The sequence below is a fragment of the Misgurnus anguillicaudatus genome, chromosome 23 (genome assembly GCF_027580225.2).
Source record: "Misgurnus anguillicaudatus chromosome 23, ASM2758022v2, whole genome shotgun sequence".
Classification (NCBI taxonomy): domain Eukaryota; kingdom Metazoa; phylum Chordata; class Actinopteri; order Cypriniformes; family Cobitidae; genus Misgurnus; species Misgurnus anguillicaudatus.
The window spans coordinates 17461936-17488629 of NC_073359.2; the positions used below are offsets into that span (position 1 = coordinate 17461936).

Sequence of the window (26694 nt, forward strand, 5' to 3'; positions counted from 1 at the left end):
TATTTTCACATTGAGGACAACCAAGAAAATCATATGCACCTATGTAAATAGATATAAAATATAAATGTTCTTGCCCAGATGTATTGGTTTGCTTCAGAAGACATTTGGAAGACATGGAGTCATTATTTTAATGATGGATGTATGTGGTTTTTGAATTCTAATTTGAGCCCCATACGAGAAAATAATATGATGGCTTTTATTATAAAATATTTTTTAATAATAAATAAATAAAATAATAAAATTTCATATTTCAGTGAATTTTTTTAAACAGAAAAAGAAAAAAATGACAACTTTCCAAAAAAAATTTAGAAAGATGGTAACATTACATAATACTATTAATATAGCCTAATATATACGTAAATACACATTAAATAAGAATATTTATTGATGTGTTTTATTGCTGAATCAAATAAAAGTACAAACATGAACAGGAAAAACATTTATAATGTCCTCAATGATAAGAATGTATAAAAATTTAGTTATTGCGGAAATGCGTCATCACGTGACCACTGGCAATCTCTTCTCTAACTTTCCATTCACATATCTCAAATCTTAAAAAAGGTTCAGAAAATTCTTACATTTTTTTTATCACACTTCATGTTAACTTGAAAATCGTGTTAACCTACTAAATGTAGGACGCTATAAAAACAAATTAAAGCAAAAGCGCTCTTTATTCGCATAGTAATATAGGCCCTTCACATGCGGCACATGAACTAGAAGAAAATGGTACGTCCCGCCTATTCAACGGTTATTGGCACCGGCCGGCATCGTGATTCAAACGTCCCGGTTAATTGTCGAACCGTGTCATCGGTACCCAGCCAATGTGAGAAAGTTGTCGAGAAGAAATCCCCGCCGTGTGTGTGTCAGAGTACGATCGCCTCGCCCCCTTCGTTTAACACGCGCCGTTTTCCACTCTCCCTTTCGTTTCGTTTTTGTTGGTACGTCCGGATACACACACACGCGCGCGCACACACGCACGCACTCTTTCATCGCGAGCCGGTCAAGATGGCGGCGGTACTGCCGAGACGGAGTAGCCGCTCGGCTTGATCGATCTTTTTCTCTAAACCACCAAGACGGATCGCGTTGAAATCGACCAAGTCGTACGCCAAAAAACGGAGTTAGTTTAGACATCATCCGCGAGATCGTAAAGCGTTGAACGGCTTTTTTGACGTAAAATGCCCTGCCTCTAGTTTATGTGTCTCGTCCAGTAGCTTGTATTGGGAAGAATGGGGGAGAAGCTGGAGTTAAAGCTGAAGTCACCGGTCGGAGCCGAAGCTGCAGGCTACCCGTGGCCCTTACCTGTATATGTAAGTAGTACATTGTAAGAGATACTCAATCTAAACTAAAACAATCACCGGGATTCCCTTGCTATCAGACGAAGTTGGTCAGGAACAACATAGTACATGGTGTGCAGACTTGAAATATTGCTTGTGTGTTGTTTTATATGATATGTTTTAGTGCCATTAAAGAGGGTTTTGAGAGTGGCAATAAGTGCAAACATGTTTGTGTTGAGATGTGACAAGAAACCTGCTAAATGTTAACCAGACCCAAAATGACTAAGTTGGGTGTGATTAAAAGGAATGCATCTTTTGTAGATAGTCGATCGCTAATGCTGATAATAATTCCATTAGTGTTTGAATAATAGGAAATACACCCCTGTCGTGTGTATCCCGCTGACCCAGTTGGCCATCTCAAATAGTGACCGTTTCAATACTTAGTTTACTGCCTATCTAGACAGCATTCTAGGCATCATAGACCGATTCGAATCTTGACCGAAATGAATCGTCCGAGCACGTGCGTTACCTAGATAGGGCGCACGCTAGATTTTGAGACACGGCCACTAACTAATCTAAACCTGCCGTAGCAACGTAAATGTATGTCAAATACAGTGTCGTTTTACTTTGTAAATAATAAAAAACAAACGGTTCAGGCGAATGATAAGCACGCGTTAAAACAGCAACATACGTTTTGTAACACATTGAATATTTATGGTGACTGAAACTCACGCTAGCCCTCATGCTAACAGTCACCTAGCAGGGCATGCTAACTTTATCTATTTTTAACCCAACACTAACAGTCAACAAAGTATAGGTAACATAACTAGTGCGAATAGAGTCAGGAGTGCACGTAGGAAGTGTATAGTGTATACTTGAGGTTTAAACGAGCTTTGTGTCGGTTTAATATCGTACAAGGGTGTTAAACAAAAGGCAAGAGGGGACATCATTTCCATATTGTTACTGTCTTATTGATAACCAGCTCTTATTTTGTCCCAACTTGTATTATAGCGCAGTAAATCGTTTGTTTTACGTTATTTTTAGGGTTATATCATACTTGCAGGTTGTATTTGGTAGCATAAATTAATTTAAAGACTCATATTGTGTTGTAGGAGTGACACATTCAGCACTGTTGGCTTGAAAATGTGATTACTCATTTGGCAGCCTGTGCAGTGGCATGGTGTTGTATTTTGTTTGCCATTTGCATGCGCACTACGACTGTCAAAATGTCCACCTAGCCCATATGGATGACATTTCTTGATAAATAACTTGCCATACAAGTATCTCAAGGTGGTTTGGGACTAACTGTCATACTGGTGGTAACCAGTTCACTAAGGGAGTTGTAAAACCTGCTGCACTTGAGGATTGGCTTTTTTAAAGGGAGCGTGGTAAAACGTTTACATTATCAACAGTGTTTTCTTTCAGATGAATGCAGTTTTGAGTTCTGTTGACTTGAATTGATTAAAATGAAAACCTTGCACTTATGCATTTAGCTGACACTTTTATCCGAAGCGACATACAAGCGCATTCAATGATTGCATTCATTTTTTATTATTATATGTGGTCCCTGTGAATTGAACCTGTTACCTTCGGGTTGGTAAGGCAGTGTTCTACCAAACCCCAGTGATGTTTTGTGGCTTAAACAAATCGTTGACAGTGGTCCGAGACCCCCTGACATACACATACTCTGGCATTCAATGGAAAATGTTAGCAGGGAATAAATACTTGTGTATTAGGGATTCACAGAATGTTCGGCAACCAAAATTATTCAACAGAAAAGGGCAAAAAAAAAGTCGGTGAGGTTTTTGACGTGAACAAATTAACCAGCGCAGAGTGAGAGAAGCGCAATTTAGGGCTGCACGATAAATCGCATGTGTTTGTCACGCGCATCTCGTCAGTAATTTCCGGTTCCTTGATTAGTATTAAATCGCCAACAGCTGTTTTCAGATGGAGCAGCTTTAACTACACAGAGCCGTAGTTAACTGACAATTGGTGCAATTTCGCATTAATTATTGTGGACGTATCGCCTGCGATATGTATGCGATATGGCCCAGCTTGTCAGGGAACTATGGCTCTGTGTAGTTAAAGCTGCTCCATCTGAAACAGCTGTTGGCGATTTAATACTAATCAAGGAACCGGCATTACTGACGTGATGCGTGTGGTATCGCATGGGATTTATCATGCAGCCCTAGCGCAAATGCAGCAAACATGTTGGTAAAAGCATTTTAAATTGTCAGAGAAAGATGCGAAAACGTCAGCACTACAAGTTTCATTTTTCATTTAAAATCAAGACATCCTTTTACACCATGCAGCGTATGAGAAAGGCACGGCGGCGGCGATCCTGGGTATTTGTCTGCTGAATGCATAAGCACGGAGAACGACAAAGAGTGTCAGCAGTATGTAATAAAAACTTCCTAGAACCTGTAAATGACAAACACGCTTGTATTAAACGAGAAATAAAATGTTTGTTAGACCGCTTTTTTGAACGCTTTTTCCTCTGTCATCTCCTGTCAATCTTGCTGCCGTCTCCCTCTCGTTGTTGCAAGTTTATTAAGGCAGAGTAATAAATGGGTTATTTGCATTTTGCGTGGGAATAGAAGATCGGATTAATATCCGTTTAGTCCAGACTCATTTATGTGGTCGATTGTAAATGGAACAGTTTTAACATGTTTATCTATAGCTATCTGATCAGAGTGACCAGGTGTGAGGCCCTATAATAACTGCTGGAATTTCATTGTTAAAAAATGTGAAATAAATATTGTAAAAATGATATTCTGAAAATGTAACTTGTGCATGTTGAGAAAATTGGCAAAATAATTTAAAATATGAAAAAAGTGTATTTGTTTTTCTTGGCCGAAGCCGAATAAAATGAATTTTCCTTTTGGTGCATCCCTATTATGTATACACGATTTCATCGGATGCACGTGCGCTGACGCGATACACGTCTGGATCCAAACTTTACTTCCGGTTTAGTTTTTTTAATGGTCGGACTAGTTTACATTCCCTAGTACAAATACCTCGTCGAAAATAACAAATGTTTTGGTTTCCTAGGTAATCTATGTTTTGTTTTTTGCTTGTTATATAAATAAACTACGCTTAAAGAACTTTGTTGTTATTTATTCTTAGCGGCGTTTGCCGGAAGTTACGTACGGACCACGACAGCCGCTTGTTTATGTTGTTACTGCTGAAACCGTCTATAACCTAATATATCTGGTAAAAGGGTTTTCACACTCATTATTAGTCACTAAAATTCTGTGTATTTACATTCTTTTATATCACTTTCAAGAAAAATGTTTGTGTTTGGAAAGTCCTCATCATTTCTCGTGACTTGTCAATGTTGCCATGAACGATTGTGCAGTTTCAGTCATGGGCGGAAATAGGGGGCAGATCAAAGACTGCGGTTACCACAAAGGCGACTGTCTCATCTATCCTTCCCGCTGCTTAATATACTACAGATCGGCCTTTTTACGCAAACCGAGAATGTGGGTTTCTCAGAAGTGCAGACTATTTACAGCATCTTGGCTTGCTGCGTCACCCAAAACTCCTGTGTATTTCATTCATGTGTCATTCAAGGTGTCCTTTCTAGTAGTGTAGGAGCTGTGACCTCAGCGCTTTCAGTGACAGAAGTCACCTTAGGCCAACCATGTGAATGACTTGGGCTGATAAGGGATAGATGCCCCACCTACTGAAGTCTAAAGGTCTGCCCTGGTGTTGGGTACGCAGAATTACAGAGCGCCCATATTTGGCAATCCATAGTTGTGCCTAACATGTTTCTGTTTAGGGAGGTGGTTAGTTGTGTTAATTACGGAGTCTGGCTGGATGTTGTTCTTTTATGGGCTTTTTTCTTTAAAGGATTTTTCACTCAGAAAGGAAACCCTTGCTGTTACTTGCTCAATCTTTAGTCTTTTCTAACATGTTAGACTTTTCAATAGTATGACACAAATTGGCTGGAAGTATGGATGCATAACAGTTAATCGCGATTAATCTATAGCAGAATAAAAGTTTTTGTTTACATATGTGTGTGAACTGTGTATAATAACTTTGTATATATAAATGCACACACATGCATGTATAGAAACAGAGCGCAGCGCGTCATAACCTGAAAACCACGCCCACCAGGGGGGAAACAATCCAACCGTCTCGATTGCCTTTGTATTGCGAGAGGCTGCCTCCTTGTCATTTCTGGCTTATAACAAAAAACAGAATAATGCCTAAAAGCTATTGTGTGACAACCCAGCCTTTAAGGAGAAGAAAGTGGAAACGGGCAACTTTTCATAGTACTCCTATTAGTAGAACTGCGTCCACTAGGGGGAAACGTAGTCGGCGATCCACAAATATTCTGCATCTATACAAAGATAAACACTACAGAGGCATCGTAAAAGTATTCTGTACGGATTATACAAAGTCTATACATAAAGCACTACAGAGATATCAGAAAGTATTATTTTCTCTACTTGGACTTTTTAAATGTGTATATACACAGGCATGCACCATACACAGGAAGTGCGCATTACCCTCCTGCTCTATAGGTGGCACTGACAGGCTGGTTTGCCGACCGCCACCAAACACTAAAACAAAGTTTGTGTTTGTGTTGTTCACTGCTAATAGTGTTGTAAATAACATTCAGTTTCTTCAAAAACCCATCAATTAGCTTCATATGACGTCTATTTCGTAGGGATTGCTTTTGTATTAGAAATATAGATGTTTGATCTCTCAAAGTGGTGAACTGTTGACTTGCATTATATGAATCGCAGAGCCCTGGGATTTCTGCAAAATATCTTTGTTGTTTTACTGAAGAAAAAATGTCACCAACTTATCAGATGGCCTGAAATTGAGCCAATGAATGGCAATTTTTTGGGTGAACTTCCCCTTTTTATAGCTATAAAGTAGCAACCACGGGTAACGCACAGCATCGGATTTAGTTTGGTCTCCTTAGTCTGATAAACGATTCAGCAAAAAGTGTCAAGGGGCCCCAATACTGATCCCAGGTGCATCCCTAGTTTTTTCAAGTAGTTTAATAGTCAAGTGCGCCCAACCCTATTCATTTTTGTTATTCAAAGTTGCTTTTTTCCATACATTTAAAAAAACAAAACAACCCTAGATGACTGAATGACAGAATTTTCTTTTTGGGTGAACGACACTGCCTACAGATATGAAAATGATTGAGGATAGAAAGAAGATAATAAGAGCATTTTTCATGCCATTTTTCCTACCATTTCTGCCATGAGAAAATTCTTCCCTTACCCTAAAATATTTCTTATTCTCACTGACAACGTATGGTAACACAGAAACCCACTTTTAATTTGTTTTTTCGGAGCAATTTTTTCATTCCTGCTGTCTCAATGGCCGCCGACGGCTCTTCGTACAGTAGTGTGTCATTTTCACTCACGGCTTCGCATTGTGCACGGGACAAAAGCATCCCACTCACCTGGAGTGGGAGAAATAAAAGGGGTTTCTATCAAACACAGAGCTTCACTGTTTTCCTTCTGTCCCACTGTATACTGCTACACAACATATTCACAACCGCTTGCTGGACGCACATCTTATGTCTGCAAAACATACATCAGTATTACATGGTGTTGAAACAAGCTAATATCATATAAAAATAGCTCTTGAAATAAATTTTTATACTTGCATATGGCACCTGTGCTACTGAGAATTTTATACTTTGTGTTGCAAACCCTGACTATGAGCTGTAATAGTCGCTCTGGAATTTAGTTTACACTAAAATTCAGGCACTCCCCACAGCTCTGAACCGTTACAAAGCAACCCTTATCGTATTAAACATGACAAAGCTCTCGTAATACACAGAGGTGTGGCGTTATTCCTCCCAGCCAACAAGCGACATCATGTTCTTCCTTCCTACGCCTGCACGAGCGTTAAACTATGAGGTGGTCGCCTCGATGATGGGATAACTGAGGCGTGATTTCCTCTCCCCCTCACACACACCTCCCTTTGTGAGTCACATAGGGTATGTGAGGTGAACACAATGTCCACTTATGTATTGGTGAGTCAGTCGTAGCTCAGTCTGCTTGTGACGGGTCGCTCGTGACAGTTTTATTTTTTGCTCTCTTTCTACCCCCTCCTATTTCTGGGGTGGTATTTTTAGCAATAGCACTGGTGTCGCTTTGTGCACAGACTGCCAGAACACCCCGTCCTCTTATGCACACTCGCTCACTCGTTTCCCCTCCCTTTCAGCAAGGCACACTGTGAGCTGACTGCTTGTGTGCACACTGCTGGCTTTCTACACTTCAAGTAAGGCCGTGTTTCGACTTGAGTGCCCTTGTTTGACTTCACTGTTATTTCTCAATGCAGTCATGACGGCAACGGCGGGTAGATGCCGGTCCAACCCGCCGAAAACCCAGCTGAGCGGGAAAATCGCTCTGTGCTGGTTGAGGAGGAGCTTTGGTCGAGATTCTCTCAGGATTCTGTTGAGGAAAAGTGGGTCACTGGGTCATCCAGCGGTAAAGCTCAAACTGCTCGGTTACGACAGGCCTGAGCTAGTTCGTCGGTCACATATCTGCTGTTTACACGCAGGAAGGGCCGAATTAGTCTCATTAACCGTAGAGAATAAGCGCCAGGCTCACACATGTGAAATCAAGTTGAATGTAGTTGAATATTGGGCATTGTTTATACAAGAAGTTTGACACATTGCTGTTTAAATCATTCATGAATTTAAGTTGGTCCCATTAAATTTACTTGGTTTATGTAAATGCTTTTATGTACAGTTTGCACTTTTGTGGCACTGCCCTCATTAAGACATTTATGCCAGAATATATGCTTTCATAAATTATAAAACATAAGTGGCTGACATAATGGACTTATGACATGTCAGATAAACATTTTATACTTATGTATGTATGCTACTTGCAAAGCTTTCAATTCCATTAAATTGCATCTATTCCGTTGCTAAAAACAATGTTATTTTGTGTATTTGGTATAATACAATGTGGTGTTATGGTTTATGGATCAAACAACACATTATTTTCCACATACCGTACATTTTTGTAGCTCCATAAATCCTGCCTTCCTCAAACGCATTGATTTTTTACAAAACTCATTGATTTTTTTAAAGCTCTGTGTCCCTGATTGGCCAGCTAATCTGTATGTTGTGATTGGCCTAAATACCACTGACGTCAGCCAGAAATGTGACGCTCCTTACCATGTTTGAAAGATTCGGTCACAATGCAATGTTAACAGGAGTTAACTTACAGTAGGGCTGTGCTGATTAATCGTGCAAATGCGCGTTTTCTCAATTAATGAATTTGAGTTACGGTGAAACGCCGCCACATCCAAAAGCCAGAGGGCGCTCTCGTGTAGAAACGCCATTTGTGCCACAGAAGAAGTAGCATAACAAACACTATTCCAGGAAGTGTCTAAAGGGATATTTATATCGCTGTTCTTCAGATTGTTTCAGGTATTTTCATGATAATAAAAATATTTTGAATTATTGTGTTTGGCGAGTGTTGCTTTTTTAAATGCATGTTATAAACGACTCAAACTCATAGTGATTTTAGATTGATAAGGACTTCCTACTGATCACAGAGCCGTAGTACACACACAAGCTGTGCATGAAACACAGATTCGGAGCCTTGCGATACACTATCGATTTTGAGCAGGTCTTTGTAATGGGGAACGTGATGTATCGGCACAGGCTGTGAGTCAAAGCAGGAGGAATTTATTATAATGTCGGTCTTGTTCACGTCAACAGGTCCATGACGTAAACTGTTGCCTACAGTCCATGTGTTTGTTGTTGTCCAAAAAAAGAGATTTACGTTGGAAACGATAACTCGCGTCATCGGTTACTTTGGGATTTGTACCTTCTGCATATCGTTAACATGTACTAATACACACTTACACACCAAAGGAAATGTAAAATTTTGAATTGGACGTTAGTTGCTCTTTAAATTATTAAAAAAAGAATGCACTTCCAAGGTGGTATGTCGTGCCGTTCACTGCAGGTGTGCATAATTTTCAAATAATTCAAAGGACTGTACTGACTCATAAAAATGTACTAAATGAAGTAAATTTATAAATATAAAATATATCAATTATATTAATAAGTTATAATGTAAAACTTTGGTAACACTTTACAATAAGGTGCATTAGTTTACATTAGTTAATGTATTAACTAATATGAACAATACATTTGTTACAGTATTTATTTATATTTGTTAATGTTAGTTAATAGAAATTAAGCTTTAATTGTTTGTTCATGTTAGTTCTCAGTGCATTAACGTTTTTTACTAAGTATTTGTAATTGATGAAATTAACAAAGATTAATAAATGATGTATAAGTCCAGTTCATTATTAGTTCATGTTAAAGGCGTTCTAAGCAAATCGGTGTGTTGATTTTTGAAATGTGTTTTCAAACAAACTGAGCGTAGTTAACTCCTCCCCCTCCCTTCCGTGCTTTCATGAACGCGCCCAAACCCAACCCCCAAATCCTTCTTGGCGTTTATTGGCTGGAACACTTTGTTTTGTTTTGTGGTGCAGGTTTGGCCACTGTGTTTATATTGAAATTTGTAGAGCCTGGGCTGTCTACAGAGATCGCGTTTTTTTTTACAGTTTGATCAGCGGACAGGCAGCAAGCAGATAGTGAGGAGATGTTTGCTGTATGTAACAAAAAAAATTTATGGTCTAAAACGTGTGAATTCGCTTAGAGAACCTTTAACTAATGTAGTTAACTAATGTTAACTAATGAACCTTAATGTAAGTGTTACCAAAACTTCTGTAAAAAAAACTCCCACTGATAACCTCGAAATTACAAAAACGAGTGATTTCAATATTAAGTCAATGTGAAGACGTGTTGACGCCCGTCTGGTGGTCTCGCGGCTCGAAAGAGGCGTTTAGTGTGTCGTGGTAGACGCCATTCCGCCTCATTCGTGTGAATGCCGCGGATTATGCGTTGCCGCGGCAAACTGTTGAAAAAATTTAACTTTGTCGGAAAAACAAGCCACATTAACCAATCAGGAGCTTGCTCTAGTAGTGACGTGATTAGAGAAAGCGAGTCGCAGAAGCCCCTCCCATGACAAGAATTTCACCCGCGAATGAAGCGAGTAAACTCAAAATGTTCAAGCGGCAAACTAGACGCGGTAGACACGATTTTGACGCCTCAAACGCGGCTGGTGTGAACCCACGGTAAGGCTGCATAGCAGCTAATCACAACTAATAGTTTTTTTGTGATTGTTGCGGGCAAAAAGCCTTGATGTTGCAGCATGTTTTTTTTTAAATGTGAAGGAATATGTGGGATATTTATGCAATTTTATGTGATCTTCACGTCACATAATCACGTCACTTCACAACGTTCCCATGGCAACAGGCTGCATGGCTGCGCTTGTGTGAAGTAAATGCAACATTTTTCAACTTTCTGCTAAGATATATGTGTTTGCTATGAAAATGCGGGGATTATGAAATCATGAAAGCCCCGCATTTTTGCACACAGAAATCTGCAATTTATGCTGCATTTTAAAAATGCGCACCCCCCACCCCGCATAAATACCGGTATGCGGACTTTGCGATCGCGTGATTCGACGCATTACATGCAAATATAAACGTGTGTTTACTTGTATATAGTGTACATAATTATTATACACAGTACACACACACATATGATGTAAACAAAAACTTTCATCCTGCAAACGATTAGTTGCGATTAGTTGCTATGCTGCCCTACATAAATGTATATTATATGTGTAGTCTTGTACTTTATTATAATAGCTGTATATTATCTCCCTCCAGGATAAACACCATGATGCTGCACATGAAATCATCGAAACTATCCGGTAAGCTGGTTTTAAGTTTAACTTCTCTGTCTTATGTTAGCATGATATAATCATCATAAAGCTTGCTTTCTGTTTTTGTCTAGTTGGGTGTGTGAGGAGATCCCAGATCTTAAGCTGGCCATGGAGAACTATGTTCTTATTGACTATGACACCAAGAGGTGAGAGACCTTTATAAGACCATTTCTATGGGATTTTATATTAAGTGTATGCTAATGGATGAGTTAATTTTGTCGTTTTTTGCAGCTTTGAGAGTATGCAGAGACTGTGTGACAAATACAACAGAGCCATTGACAGCATTCACCAGCTGGTATGTTCAGCTGTTATGTTTTTCAGAATTCTTTGCAGTTTTATTTCTCAAAAAATAACATTTATTACAAAATATGTTTGTGTTTTTAAACTGCACATCATGTATCGAATCAAATAGTGAGTCCGATTTCAATTTGACAAGTTTAGAGAGCCATTTGTTAAACCGAAAAATGACAGTTTACTGTTTGACGGACTGGTTTATTAACCGGATCAACATCTTTCATTCCTGACTCAGACCATACTGGTCTCGCTCTGTTTTTTTACGCCCACAGCTATACAAATATTTGACTTTGTTATCAGATAAAAAGATGAGTACCATGAAATAACTTGGTGTGTAAATTTCCATGGTATAGAAATTATCACATTTTAATCACATTTTTATTTCATAAAATATTAAGTAACTCTCCTGTGTGTGTGTTTCACAGTGGAAAGGAACCACCCAACCCATGAAACTCAACAAGCGGCCTTCAAATGGCCTGCTGCGTCACATCTTGCAGCAGGTCTACAATCACTCTGTCACTGACCCGGAGAAACTCAACAACTATGAACCCTTCTCTCCTGAAGTTTACGGGGAGACCTCCTTTGACCTGGTGGCCCAGATCATCGATGAGATGGAGATGATGGAAGAAGACACATTTGTGGATTTGGGAAGCGGTCAGTAACTGTTATCCCAGAATAGGGAGTTTTGGTATTTCCCCCAACACCACCCCCAACCTAGCGTGATATGACATAAAACAATACTGTCTATGTCAGTATGGTCTGATATGACCCTCATTATTTTCAACAGAAGCTCAGATGTAAGCTTTCCAACCAGCTTAGTAATGAAAACCATGTCTTTAAGTTTCCGTCATATGCTGTTTTAATAAAGGTGATTGTGACATCTCACACGAGATGCTTTGACTTGCATGTTAACATTTATTTCACTTTGTAGAAAATACAGAACATTTATTGTATATCAACATTCATCCCAAGCCATTTGGTTCGTATCGACCAGCCCTTCCCCAGAATGTCAAAATATACCATTTGGATTGTTTGATGTGAGCAACCATGTCTGAAATGTCAATTTTATAATAGATTTTAGTTTAATGTTTATCTTTTATGATTTCCAGGAGTTGGTCAAGTAGTTCTGCAGGTCGCTGCCGCCACCAATTGTAAACACTACTTCGGCGTGGAGAAAGCGGACACTCCAGCAACCTATGCAGAGGTGCGACAGATATGATGGGGGCAGGACTTGATTTAATTATAATGTGATTGGGTTTATAGATGTGATGCTAGTGGTGGAATTGGTTTGAGTCTTAATTTTTATATTTTTGCAGTCGATGGATAAAGAGTTTAAGCGGTGGATGAAGTGGTATGGGAAAAAACACGGCGAGTACACGGTAATTACACAAGGATTGCATCATTCTTTACTTTTTCTGTGTGTGTTTCGTCTGGCGGGCATATAACTATGTATATTTATATGTGTATATATGTATAGATAAGAGTTCGTATAAGCTTACTGCATTACTCACGATTTGAACCTTTGTTGTGGTTGACCGATATGGTGGGAAGGTTGGCGATACTGATATTATGAAAGCTGGCTGATATGAGGGTGATATAACAAATGTTGTTACAGTTAATGGGACACAAACAGAAAATTGGTGGAACTACATTATCATTTGTTATGCATAACATTTATAAAAATACCCTTTTTTAAGTACTTAAAACATATTTACACAATTAATAATGACATAATAATACATAATTGAAGGGATAGTTCACCCAAAATAAAAATAACGTCATTAATGACTCGTGCCGTTCCAAACACGTAAGACCTCCATTCATCTTTGGAAACACAGTTTAAGATGTTTTAGATTTAGTCCGAGAGCTTGCCTTCATTGAAAATCTATGTATGGTATACTGTGCATGTCCAGAAAGGTAATAAAAACATCATCAAAGTAGTCCATGTGGCATCAGTGGGTCAGTTAGAATGTGTTGAAGCATTGAAATAAAATTTTTGTCCAAAAATTACGACTTTATTTAGCATTGTCTTCTCTTCCGGTTCTGTTGTGAACCGCGTGCACGAGACTGAAGTCACGTGACTGCAGTGACGCGGCTGACGTGTTATCTGGTGTGCCCCAGCTTTTTTTTGTGCGCCTGAGCTTTGTTTACAGTCTGAGAGAGATGCACGCTGTAAGTTTAAAAAACAACAACTTCACAAACACGTCTGAGGATAACACATCAGCCGTGTCACTGCAGTCACGTGACTTCAATCTCGTGCATGCGCTTCACAACAGAACCGGAAGAGAAGACAATGCTGAATAAAGTTGTAATTGTTGTTATTTTTGGACCAAAATGTATTTTCAATGCTACAACACATTCTAACTGACCCACTGATGTACTACTTTAATGATGTTTTTATTACCTTTCTGGACATGGACAGTATACCGTACATAGATTTTCAATGATGGGTCAGAAAGCTCTCGGACTAAATCTAAAACATCTTAAACTGTGTTCCGAAGATGAACGGAGGTCTTACGAGTTTGGAATGACATGAGGGTGAGTCATTAATGACATTATTTTCATTTTTGGATGAACTATCCCTTTGATGTGGTTCTGACATTTCGCAGTACTGTCTGAATAAGTGTGTTGAACCAGTGTTTTGTTGTGTGACATAATGTCATGTTATGGTAAAGAAATTTACTGGCCGATTGAAAAGATTTATCGGCCGACGAGTATGGGGACCGATATATTGGCCTTTGCATTATATCGGCCTATCAATAAACCTATGCCATTTTTACATTGTATTAACAGTTGATTTTATTGTTATTTTTTTGTAACAGCTGGAAAGAGGGGATTTCCTTTCAGAAGAGTGGAAAGAACGTATAGCCACCACAAGGTATGATCACAGACAAACTGTTACTTGATTCCAATATGCTTATTTAATAACTAAATGTAACTTTCATTTCATGAGAATTCAAAACTGTCCGCATGTTGTCCATAAGTCCCGTGAAAGTGTAATGTGTTCTTTTACAGTGTTATTTTTGTGAATAACTTTGCCTTTGGTCCTGAGGTGGACCACCAGCTGAAGGAACGATTTGCCAACATGAAGGAAGGTTTGTAATCATGCACCAGAAACTAGATTCAGATTTAGTTTTGTTATTAACAAAACACGATAATATTAACTAAATAAAACACTAATATTGGCTAATACGGATATGATCATCAAGTAATGTTTGAAGGGCATGGCACTAAACTTCTCAAATTTCTAAAAAGAAATTGTCTCAGTGTAGCTTAAATACAGCTGTGTCAACACCTCATTCTGAAACCTTTGACTTTTGTTTTCTGGTCTCTATTGACCTTCCAGTGTGAATAAATTAAGTGTCAAGCAAATGACATCAAAATCTGTCAGTCTTCTGACTTCATTTTGTCTTTCTAAGGTGGAAAAATTGTATCTTCAAAACCCTTTGCACCTCTTAACTTCAGAATAAACAGCCGAAACTTGAGTGGTAAGTTTTGAATGCACTAAATTGATTTATTTTTTAGACAAGCACCACTATTTTCACACACTTAAGGCTGAATAGGAATTGAACAAACCTTGAAACTAACATTTTTTCCAACAGACAAAGAATTGGCTAAAATCCTTACAGGGTTGCAATGAAGAATATAGATATGTGTGTTTTTTGTTTGTGTGTCATTTATTATTTTGTCTTATTATCTAAGATATTGGCACAATAATGCGAGTTGTTGAGCTGTCGCCATTGAGGGGCTCGGTATCATGGACGGGGAAGCCAGTGTCATACTATCTGCATACAATAGACCGCACCATAGTAAGTGCACATTCATTTGAGTCACACATGGGGTGTGTTGATCCTATTGATGTTTTCAATAGAAGCTTTAATTTGCATTAGTCCTTTTGTGTTATCTGTGTCTCGTGTGACACACAAAGAAACTTTGTGCTCTTATTTACCTGCTATACCCCTAGTCATTTGTATATGAAGCATGTTTTCTGAGATCGGTGCTGAATGATATCATTATATTCTGCACTTGCTAACAAAGACTAATGGTGGGTACACACACAAAGATTTTTTACATCTTATAAGATTTTCAAAATGTCATAGACCACAAACATATTGGGATAAAAAAAATCCTATTTTTAACCGTTTTGCTCCTATAGTGTGCCATGATGTGTCAGCACACCGCACACAAACAGATTTTCAACCAGAGTTTCGACTGTGAACACAGGAATTCTCACGGAGATCTCGCAATGTCTCTCGTGGCCAAACCTGACTTCACAGTAAACAAACATGGCGAACAAAGGCTATAAAGAAATGACACAAAATGTGCTTTTGAAAATCTCTGATGTCTCTCTCACTTTGGACTGTGCCTGCTGTGCCATGACTGTAGTTATGGTTTTGTCTTCCATCAGCTCGCTTTCTGATTGGATGTTGTTTAGTTTCACATAATAATCTCAAGAACGTGCGTGCGTTTGTCTTCGGCATTCCCCCACATATCATGATTTCTGATCATAAATATTAAACGTGTATTTAACACACACCTCACACCAAAAGAAAATCAGATAAGATAATCTGTAGAACCATCAATATTATCGGGACATAGCTAGGATTGTCGGAAGGGGGTACCCAGCATAGGGTGGCCATTCGTGCCAGTTCCGCCGGACACGTCCCGAACATGTTTTCGGGTTCGTTCTCCGGAAGTCGCGTTGGTCGACCGCATACGTCATCGAGGTTTAATATTTCGGGTTTCATTTCAGAAAAGCAACCGTTACAATTCAAGGGAAGAATGAAACGACAATGATTGTATGTCTTAAAATAAATAAATCTTAATTTTCTAATGTATTTTAACTGAAATGTGAGAACCTCGATGACGTATGCGGTCGAGCAACGCGACTTTCGGAGAACGAACCCGAAAACATGTTCGGGACGTGTCCGGTGGAACTGGCACGAATGGCCACCCTAACCCAGCATTAGTTGCAAAACCCTTTATAGGTTTTTGGTCATTATTTCTTTTTATTATGCGCTGCAGTAAAATTAGATTTTTTGCAGAATTGGGCATGCCTGAATTTAAAAGTCGTCTACTCACGTACTTTGGAGTAATTTTACAGAATTGTCATATTTTACTGAAAACTTTAATACAATTTGATTAAAAAATGTATGATACAGCTTTGGACCCACCGGTGGGTTCGCAGAATAAAAGGGTTAGTTTATTGTTAAGCTGCTAAATCCCTCAAATCAATGAATTGTTTGACTAAAAGCTTGACTTCTGTTTTGCAGCTTGAAAACTATTTTTCTAGTCTCAAAAATCCTAAACTCAGGGTAAGTCTCATGTTTGTTTAACTCCTATTTAATGTCTTGTTTATGGGTGGTTCAGTAAGATATCTGTTCCCACAACATCTGAGCTGTTTGTTTTGGTTTAGGAGGAGCAGGAGGTCACCAGGAGGAGCAGACAGAAGGACAGTAAAGAGAACAAGAGTAACACCCCCACACCGACCAAACCCAAGGAGCACAAGGTGAGATTACAAATGATACAAGTTTTAGGCTTGGCCTCCTTTTTGGTTTGTGGTTTAGGTAAGATGACATAAATCAAAATTGAGCCTGTTTACTTAAATAACTGTTCATGGTATTATTGTGATCGATCCACATTACGTGCTATTATTCAGAAATGGATAATAACTTTAACTTTAAAAAATAAACATTCACATTACACTTAAATATTGGTCAATAAAATCAGTTCTTTGGTGTACTTTGTTGCCCTTTGATAGTTTGTTTGTAACACATTTGACTTCCGTTTTCCAATAAGAAATTTCATCTTGTTTTGAAGACACAGCACGAATCAGGTGGTGAGGAGGAGCGTTCCAACTCGCTCGTGCCCACAAAGGCGTCGCCCAAACCCAGGCGTGCCAAACTGCTGTCCAGAGGCCGTAAGCTGAGCAATAGGAAGCGTGGAAGACCCAAGAAAGCCGCTACTACGACCGCAGCAGAGCGCAAGAATAAAAAGAGCCAGAGCGCCCTAGATCTGCTGCATGCCAAGACTCTTTCGGCCGCCCCCTCTCAGGGTATAAATGCTGATTTTGGCATAGAGTTGGAAAGCACACATTCTAGAATAAATTTTTTACATGATCAATCGTTCATTAAAATGTTTAATGGCTTTGTAGAGGGATTTGGTCACTAATGTGTAGATTAACCCTTGTTTTTTGCATCCACAGATGCATACAGGTCACCTCACAGCCCATTTTATCAGCTACCTCCTAAAGTTCAGCATTATACATCGAGCCAGCTTGTCCTAGGCCCTACTCCACCAGGTCTTCAGGCTCTTCTTGGTAAGACTTGCTCTAGTTTTTAAATCAGTATCCAAGTATTGAAGCGTTTAGTTAACATATAATCTCTCGTTTGTTTGCTAGATAACATCAAAGTCCAGTATCTGCAGTTCATGGCCTACATGAAGACTCCACAATACCGCACCAACCTGCAGCAAGCTCTTGAGCAGGAAAAGGTAAATCGTCCATGTCCTCTATTGGGTTTTCATTGTTTGTAAAATCCACATGGTCATAACATTTAATATTTGACTTTTTTTTCATTGTTTATTTGTCACAGCTGAGACACACGGAGCTGACAGGTCAAGCCCAGCAACTGCTCAACGCTTGTCATTCTCATAAAGAGCGAATCAAAGATCTTTTCCAAGCCAAACTAGAGGAGGTAAGGCAGGCAGTGTGACGATGTATATAATCTGTAACCAGTCAATGTAATGGTTCGGTGGATCAGCATTGCTTGTGGAAGTAGCCCAATGTTCAAAGATGTTGGTGGTGGTGTGAATGTGTTAAACCCCGATATTCCCTCTCACAGCTGGGCGTAAGGGCGGTTACTGTGGAGGACCTGGTGCAAGCTCAGAAAGAGATCACGGCCCACAACATGCAGTTGAGGGAACAAACCAAACAGCTGGAGAGAGACATGGTTGAGCTTCGTGACCAGAATTTGGTGCTTGTGAGTGATCACGAGTCAGGCTTTGTTCATTTGCCACGAGAAATGAAATGTCTGGAGGATCTGATTTTCTCGTGCTTGTGTGTTTGCTAGCTAAGGGCTCGGTGTGAGGAGCTAAAGCTGGATTGGAGTTCCCTGTGTTTGGAGACTCTGTTGAAAGAGAAAGCAGCTCTGCGAAGACAAATCTCAGAGAAACAGCGCCACTGTCTGGAGCTCCAGGTACTGCAAGCTTTTCAATGACTTCAGACCAGAATAGTAGCAATGTAGTCTCATCACATTTAATTTAGTCTCACAAAGTCAAAATAAAAAGCAGCGTTGATGTGAACGGCTTCCTCTGGTGTCTCCTTAGATCAGCATTGTTGAACTTGAGAAGAGTCAGAGGCAACAAGAACTTATGCAGCTCAAGTCATCCTACAGCCCATGTGAGGTGTCGCCATACAGAAAATTTGTTCCCGGCCCGGAGCACCGCCCCACACTGGATCCCGACACCACCAAACTCACTCCACAAGCCTCTGCAGGTGTCAACGGCCTCAGCCCGGAGCTCTCCATTAACGGCACCGCCTCGCCCGGCTACGACAGAGGCAGCAGCGCTGGAAAAAACGAACTCCTCACCCGTTACCTCCCCATTTCTCCCGACCATGAGATGGTGCCACCCACCCCCGACCCGAGAACCAGGCAGCTGGGGCAACAACTTCCCGACTACACCCGCTTTTCGCCAGCTAAGATTGCTCTCCGCAGACACCTCAACCAAGATTCGACTGCCGGTCAATTTCGAGCGCTTGGAAACATCCACAGGTGAATCTCAGATGCAGGTTATGTAAGTAATGTCCAGGTGTGGTGTCTATGGGTCACTGATCACACTCACTGGCTGTTTTTAAGGGGTGACATTGGTGTGGTTTCATCTCCAACTCTGGGATTTAAACAGGCATGCTCTTCACCAAGTTCTTCTGATATTCAAGGGAACACCACACCCAAGAGCACAGATAGGGTAACTGTCACGTAAATACGTTTGTGTGTACCACATGTAAGCGTGCCTTCAATGTTAAGCACTTTTTGTGTTTTCGCAGGCCGATAAGGAAAAGAGGCCTGCTGCCCCAGGTGACTCCATCACTAGTCTACCAATCAGCATCCCACTCAGCACTGTGCATCCCAACAAACTCCCTGTCAGCATCCCGCTGGCCAGCGTGGTGCTACCCAACCGTGCAGAAAGACTGGTACATATTTGTGATAATGTACAGATGGCAGGGTTCCCACAGGTCTTTGAAATCCTTGAAAGTTTGTGAATCTGGGCGGTGGGGGTTCAAGGCCCTGGGAAGTTTTTGAAAATATACATGCATAGATGCAGGTCATTGAAAGTGCTTGAATCTATTTTCTGCAAGAGGTTTTCTGGAAAAAAATTCATATTATTCCCTGTGTAGTGTAGGATAATATCATAAAAATTCGTGCTAAACTGTTCACTTTAAATGCTTATATTTTCTGTATGCGAATGTTGATTCATACCAAAATGCTTTTTTGCATAGTTTGACACATGAAAAGTCTCGGGTTACGTATGTAACTGTTGTTCCCTTTGGAGGGAATGAGATGCTGCGTCTCCCTTGCCATACTTCCTGCGTCCTTGTAACGCAGTCTTTGGCAATATTTCAGATAGCGATATACTTCCTGGCTCTCGCGTGACCCTGTTTTTGTCGTTAAGCCTCACTATTGGTTGAATTTGATATACACATTCAGACGCACTTACCCCTGGAGGTGTCCCCAAAGTGTCACCGCAATGACGCAGCGCGTGTTCCCTCGAAAGGAAACTGTAACAATGTATCTTAAAAGGTAACACGATGTAACCTTGCTCTCACTTGAAATGTGTCCCCACATTTAGTCCTTGAATTTGAGGGTATTGGACCTGGAAAGTCCTTGAAAGGTCCTTGAATTTGAAGTTAACTAAGGTGTGGGAACCCTGAGATGGCGTACATTTGCATACATCTTGCATACATTTTTTTTGCAGTATTTCAAGCTTTGTTTTCATTTTGTAGCGGAACACTCCAAGTCCAGTGTCCAATCGTGAACCAGCAGGACAAAGCAATGGCAAGCCACCTCTTACGCCTACCTCAGGTACAAAACACACTAATAGCGTCGTATTCTCATTTGGAGATCATGATTGTTAAATATGAATGAATATAAATTTCTTGTCACAGGGTACTCCTCCAGCTCAGGGTTGGTGAATGGCTCTCACTCAGCCATGCTGACGGAGGATCAAGACTGCGAAGCTCCATCCCCTCCATCCCACAGCACGCCCGTCATGGGCCTCCCACCTCGCAACTCTGGCCTCAGTCCTCCTTTGGGCACCGGCGGGGTGCTGCAATACGCCGACGGCCCACCGAGACTTCCCCCCGAGGACGGCCACGACCGCCAGGGCCCTGAATCTGACACGGAACCTCTGGACAGCGAAGCTCGTCGCCGTATCTTTTTCTCCTCCTCCTCTTCCTCCTCTTCTTCGTCATCTTCCACAGGAGGATCTAGGCTGCATCACGGCTCAGTTAAGCAGGGACACCATCATCACAGTAAGCATCATCACCACCACCACCATCATCACTCTCCAAGCGCCCACGGGCAAGAGGGCCGCAAACGAGGCCGGCGCAAGCGAAGTTCTTCAACGGCAGTTCCTGCCAACGGATCGCCCAAAAGGAGGTCCTTTCCTGGTATAGGTTCCTCGAGTCATCCATCTGGATCTCCACTTAATATCAATTCTATGGTGAGTTAAATAGTGATGGGGAATGCTGCTCTGTTGTTAGTTTTGGTTATATTTGGGGTTGGTGTTTCAAACGCAGCCCTGTCACACTAAACCAGGGTTCCCCAAATCTTACCCTGGAGGGCCAGAGCACTACAGAGTTAAGGTGTAACCCTAATCAAACTTACCCACCTGTGATTTTCAAGTGATAATGAAGACCTTGATTAGCTTGCTCAGGTGTGTTTGATAAAGGTTGGAGCTAAATTCTGCAGTGCTCCGGCCCTCCAGGGTAAGATTTGGGGGATTCTGCACTAAACCATAACTCATTCTTCACCCTATGAACATAAATCTGTTAAAATAGGCAAAATGCTTTAAATGAGATTTACTAAATTTTGTTAATGTGGCAGGTGAACAACATTAACCAGCCTTTGGAGATCTCGGCCATCTCCTCCCCAGAGCAATCAGGTCGCAGTCCATGCGGCCCAGATCTGGATCAGCCACCTGTGCTCAAGCGAGAGCGCCCTTTAGAGCTCAACAACACGGGCCGCTATTCCTCCACACCCAGCTCAGATGAAGAGGGTGAAAACTTTGCCCCAGATAGCTCCAATTCTTCCCGGTAATACATCTTTCCTTTAAATCCATTTATATGGTGTGCATCTTTAAACGTGCCATTCTTTCCTTACCGAGTTGTTCTTCTTCCAGAATTGAAAGGAAAATTGCCACAATTTCTTTAGACAGAGATGGACCAATCAGAGATCTGGAAAGGGGTAAGTCCCATGTGCCCACTGATCAGCTTCTCATTGATCACATTTGAACATTTTATACTTTAAATCATCCGTCTCCTCTGTAGGCTCACAGGGACGTAAATCAGGTCCCAGCAGTGTAAACAGCGAGGTTTCTTCGTCCTCAGGTGGCAGTAAGTGGAAATCCACCTTCTCCCCCATCTCTGACCCCAAGCCCACCCCTTCGGACCGCCAGGGTGGCTCTCCCTTCGGTGTGGGGGCGTCCCGCGGCGCCGGAGGTGGCACGGACTCCGACTCAGACCAGAAACCGCAGAGGAGAGGGGAACGCGAGCCTTACGGAAACTCTAACCTGTTCCTCAGTCAGGACGGCGGCGGTGGTCGCTCGGTGGTCAACGTGTCTGAGCGTCCTCCGCAAAAACAGAAATCAAGGGATTGGGACCTCAAAACTGTGAGCGGATTGGCTAGCCAGAACCTCTTTATATCTGCTGCAGCCAGCGGAGGGATCTTAAGTGGGAAAGTGGGCGGAGCCACTACGGTTTCCTCCGCTCCCTCAGTGGGGCAGTACTTCCCCTTGGGCGGGGCTTCGGTCCTGCAATCCTTATTTGGAGCTCAGACGCCCGGAGCCACCAGTGGAGCCCCGCGATTGGTCAACGGACATTCGGCGCTGGGCAGTTTCTCCAGCGCTGGGCTGGCAGGGGGCGCTGCGGGAGGTGAGTTTCTATGTTTTAAGTTTAAGTCTGATTTCAGAACAGTCTCTTGGGTGCAGAGTAAAAGGTAAGTTGGGGTCCAGCTGCAACCTTGCCTGGCTCTCCCGCACCGCTTGCTGTGCTGTTGATGTACAAGCTGACTGTGCAGAGGCTAAAGCAACACACCCAGAAGAAATGACCGGAGGTTGTAATTGAACGCATTGAATATAAATTTGATTTAAAAATTTAGGAAGAGGGCATGGGAAATTATCTGGATGCTCTCGAGTAATTTATGACATTAACAAAAACTCTTTTGAAGTTCAGCCTTCAAATTTTTTCTGGGTCTTTTTGCTGTTGTTGTTTTTGGGTACAGAGGCATTTCACTGCGTACCAGCACCTTGCAAACATAGAGGAACCTCTTAGGCTTTAAGATTTGTTTTTTGGGAGGTGTCTGCTATACATGAGTGAAACTGCCTCGTTGCTTTATGTATGCTTGTCTGTTTGGCTTGCTGCTATGCATAACCCGGCTGAGCAACCATTTTCTCTCTCTTTCTCGCTCCTCCTCTGTGCTGTGTGTCTGCAGGGATTTTTCACCACTTGGTGCCTTCAGTCTCCTCTCAGCAATCTGGGGCAAATCTCCCAGGCAGTTCCCAGCAGAGGCCTTTGGACACTAACCCCAAACCAGGGGTGTCATTCTTGGCCTCTGGCTCCACCCAGCTCAGCCGCACACAAACCGTTCTGCACACGCCCTCCCCGCCCGCTCACTCTCTCCCACCACCCCCTCCCCTCCTCAACGCCACATCCTCCTCTTCCTCCGCCGCCCCTACCCAAAGCTCATCCCCATCGCTGGTTGCCGCTTCTGGCGCTTCATCTCGGCCCTTCACCGTGCACTATTCCCCACACCTCCCTCCTCCGCAACCCCCGAGCAGTGCAGGTTCAGTTGGGGCCGGGGCCTTGGGCGCCTGGAGGACTCTGGGTATGCAGGCATCCTACACGGCCTCGCAGATCCCCGGCAATCGCCCCAGATAGGACACGGCAGAGCGTGGGAGGGGGGTGGGATGGGCTGAAATGGGAAGAGAGACGGATACAGGGAAGCTGCTGCTGCATTTCGGCAGCTGTGGTGTTATCAGTCCAAATAAGGTATGTGGGAATAGCATGATAACACGCAACGTGCTTTGCTGCTTTCTTTTTATAGCTCGTTTTCACCTTTTGAGGGTTTTTGGTTGACGCAATTCTGCCCAGAATTGCCCATTTTCGTTTTTGTCAATGTTGTAATACGTTCAGGGTTCAACAATAAGTGTTGGGTGAATGCATTTTTGACTGAAAAGTGATGGTATGAAGTGCAAAACATTACCCATATTCAGAATATTTTATTAGTTTAATACAGACATTGAGAAACAAAGTGAGAAAAAAAGCTTGCAATATTAGGGGCCGTTCACATGTCGCTCCTAAAAAACGCGTAGAAAACACTAGGCGCGTAGGTTCTTGTAACATAACCTGCAGTGCACTTGCGCATTCTGAAAAGTTGAGATGTTTTTAACTCGATTCGGTGCGGACATGCCCACAACGCTTCAATTATGAGCGTGCATAGAGTGTTTGAAATAACGAACTTGAGCGCGCAGAAGATGCAATATGTGAACAGCCTCTTATAGGGGTGTAACAATACATAGACATTTGCCAAATGTAAAATATCGATATGACACCTTTATTATGACACACTCAACATGTTAAAGGGACACTCCACTTTTTTTGAAAATGTTAATTTTCCAGTTCCCCTGGAGTTAAACATTTGGTTTTTGCCGCTTTGGAGTCCATTCGGCTGGTCTCCGGGTCTGGCGCTAGCACTTTTGGCATGGCTTGGCACAATCCATTGAATCTGATTAGAGCATTGGCATCGTGCAAAAAATTACCAAAGAGGTTTGATATTTTTCCTGTTTAAAACTGGACTCTTCATATAGTTACATCATGTACTAAGACTAACTAAAAATTGGAAGTTGGTATTTTCTAGGCAAATATGGTTAGGACTATGCTCTCGTTCTGGTGTGGTGATGAAGGACTTTGCTGCTGGGGCTTGGCTGCGGTAGGAGCAATGATATTACAAGCACCTGAAAATAGTCCCCTGCTATTAAAAGTAACCAAGGGGACTATTTTCGGGCAGTGCTTAATATCTTTACGCCTCCTGCAGCCATGTTACAGCAGCAAAGTCCTTGATTGTTGCGCCAGAATGAGAGTATAGTACGGCCTAGAAAATTGCAACTTTTGATTTGCATCAGTCTTGGTGCACCGTGTGGCTATGTGAAGAGTCAAATTTTAAAAGAATTTTTTTTGAATGTGATGCTAATGGTCTAATCAGATTCAATGGCTTATGCTAAGCTATGCTAAAAGTGGTGCCGCCGGACCCGGGGATCGGCTGAGTGGATTCCAAGATGGTAGAAGTCGGATGTTTAACTCTAGGGTAGCTGAGCATATTTTCAAAAAAAGTGGAGTGTCCCTTTAACGTAACGTTCATCTTCTCGTTTCTGCCAATGGTAGCAGCGAAAGGACACACAGAAAATGGCAATAAATATAAATAAATCAATGAATATCAATGGAATTGATTCAAAATCTTATAACAGAATTTTTTTAAGTTTTGGCAAACATTGTATTGCTGTCTGGGAGATTAACACCCCTACAATATTGCTGTTTTTTGTGTAAACTAAACAATATAAAGTTACGTTTTGTTGTTCCAATATTTGGAAGAAATTTGTTCAGATCAGTGTTTTGCACTGTATCAAAAAAAGATTTATTTGCAAACGTAAAATAGTTAGAATGCAATAGTGTGGTCCATCAGCACTAAACTCTCATTCCCCTTCTTATTGTTGATCCCTAAACTTAATGCCATAAATGCAAGTCATATAACTCTTGCTTTTTCCCCCTGACTGCTTACAGGTACCTGACGAAATCTACCTCAACCCAACATATAACCTATGCAATGGACAGGTGTGGACCAACGGGCTCGACGTGCTCACCGGTGCTCAAACATTTGTAAAGCCGGCATTGTAACACTGGCATGGGTATCAGAACTAATCAAAAGGTGCAGCTTAACAGAAACACACCGACATCCTTATAAAGAGGTTCTCTAAGTCATATTTAATTCCTTGTTTTAAGGCGAGTTTTAGTGGGGTGGCGCTAACGGTCGTGAATCGTTGCTTATTTAACATGGCCTTCCAGATGCTTGGGTTACTTTTATGTTCATGTTTCGGGAACTTGATCCAAATTTGCAGCAGATTGGCTTGGAAATGCTGTTTGCTAATAATTGTCTTGTCACAATGGACCATACACGCATAATAACAAATAACTTGTGAATCTTCATAACCTTGCTGCTGTTATAATAGAAATTTAATGTGGCTTTTATGATTAACTCTTCATTAGGTGGAATGATTGAAGCCCCGCCTCTAAAGCATCATACAGTTTTCACCCTTATAGCTTGAGCTACAGAGTTAACAAATACGATAACGTTTTTTGATTCTTCAATAATAAATGCAGTACTGTATTTACGGGTTTTTTCAATTTTAATGGTAACACCTAAAATATTTACATATTTTCGACTTAAATTTTTTGAATTGCGTTAAAGTGAAATTTAAAGCGCTTTGAGTGCTGCAGAAAAGCTCTATATAAATCTAACAAATTATTATTATTAAATGTTTATTTCACCTTAAATTTTGACTTAAAGTGAGAAAATTTAAGTTGGAAAAAACTTTAGAATTTAACCGTTACCAATTTACCAAGATATTTTAAGTTTTTCCAACTTTTATTTGCGCTCTCCATAGTAATGTTTGGTATTGGAAGGTGAAACGAATCCACATGCTCTGGCTACGAGGGTGAATCTCAAAAAAGCTAAATCATATTTTACCCTAAAATCAAAAGGAAAGTTTTTTTTTTTTTAGATTTTCTTATAACTATCATTCATTTTATTTAGATGCATTTCATTCACCAATTTTCTTTTGTAATGTAGAAAAAAGTTTTATTTAACCAAGTACTGTAAGTCTGAATTTTTTCGTTAATATTAATTTAGTAATTGTTCACAGTACAGTATTTGGAATTGGGAATGTTTCATTTTAAAATAATAAAATTTGACCCAAATATTTTTCATGGAATATATAATTGAGGAAATGTTTTTCTTTTGATTTTGAGGTGAAATATGACCTGTACATATTCTTGATAG

The 26694-nt window shown here is 41.0% G+C and overlaps 1 protein-coding gene across 4 annotated transcripts; it reads left to right on the plus strand.

The window, feature by feature from the left end:
• The first annotated feature begins 763 nt into the window (after nt 1–763).
• On the plus strand, nt 764–26619 carry dot1l (DOT1-like histone H3K79 methyltransferase). Of its 4 annotated transcripts, none has more exons than XM_055217568.2 (29): nt 764–1307; nt 11016–11059; nt 11143–11217; nt 11303–11366; nt 11791–12019; nt 12475–12569; nt 12682–12744; nt 14188–14243; nt 14381–14460; nt 14785–14853; nt 15068–15174; nt 16639–16680; nt 16782–16874; nt 17192–17420; nt 17571–17684; nt 17766–17857; nt 17959–18060; nt 18208–18345; nt 18436–18561; nt 18692–19137; nt 19222–19330; nt 19410–19556; nt 20367–20445; nt 20529–21085; nt 21469–21677; nt 21764–21828; nt 21912–22514; nt 23074–23630; nt 25419–26619. In XM_055217568.2, the coding sequence occupies exons 1-28, from the start codon at nt 1227–1229 to the stop codon at nt 23517–23519; spliced, it is 4560 nt and encodes a 1519-aa protein (XP_055073543.2). In that variant the 5' UTR covers nt 764–1226; the 3' UTR covers nt 23520–23630; nt 25419–26619. The 4 variants fall into 4 exon arrangements, with proteins under 4 accessions (XP_055073543.2, XP_055073542.2, XP_055073544.2 ...); XM_055217567.2 differs by having other exon boundaries at nt 765–1307; nt 17186–17420; XM_055217569.2 differs by having other exon boundaries at nt 765–1307; nt 17186–17420; nt 21972–22514.
• Nucleotides 26620–26694: the final 75 nt, after the last annotated feature.

Excerpts from the sequence above, each read along its gene's own strand:
- dot1l (XM_055217567.2), top strand. The coding sequence starts at position 1,227 with ATGGGGGAGAAGCTGGAGTTAAAGCTGAAGTCACCGGTCGGAGCCGAA. Across the intron at positions 14,854-15,067 it reads AAACAGCCGAAACTTGAGTG|ATATTGGCACAATAATGCGA; the intron begins GTAAGTTTTGAA and ends TTATTATCTAAG. Across the intron at positions 17,685-17,765 it reads AGGTCTTCAGGCTCTTCTTG|ATAACATCAAAGTCCAGTAT; the intron begins GTAAGACTTGCT and ends TTTGTTTGCTAG.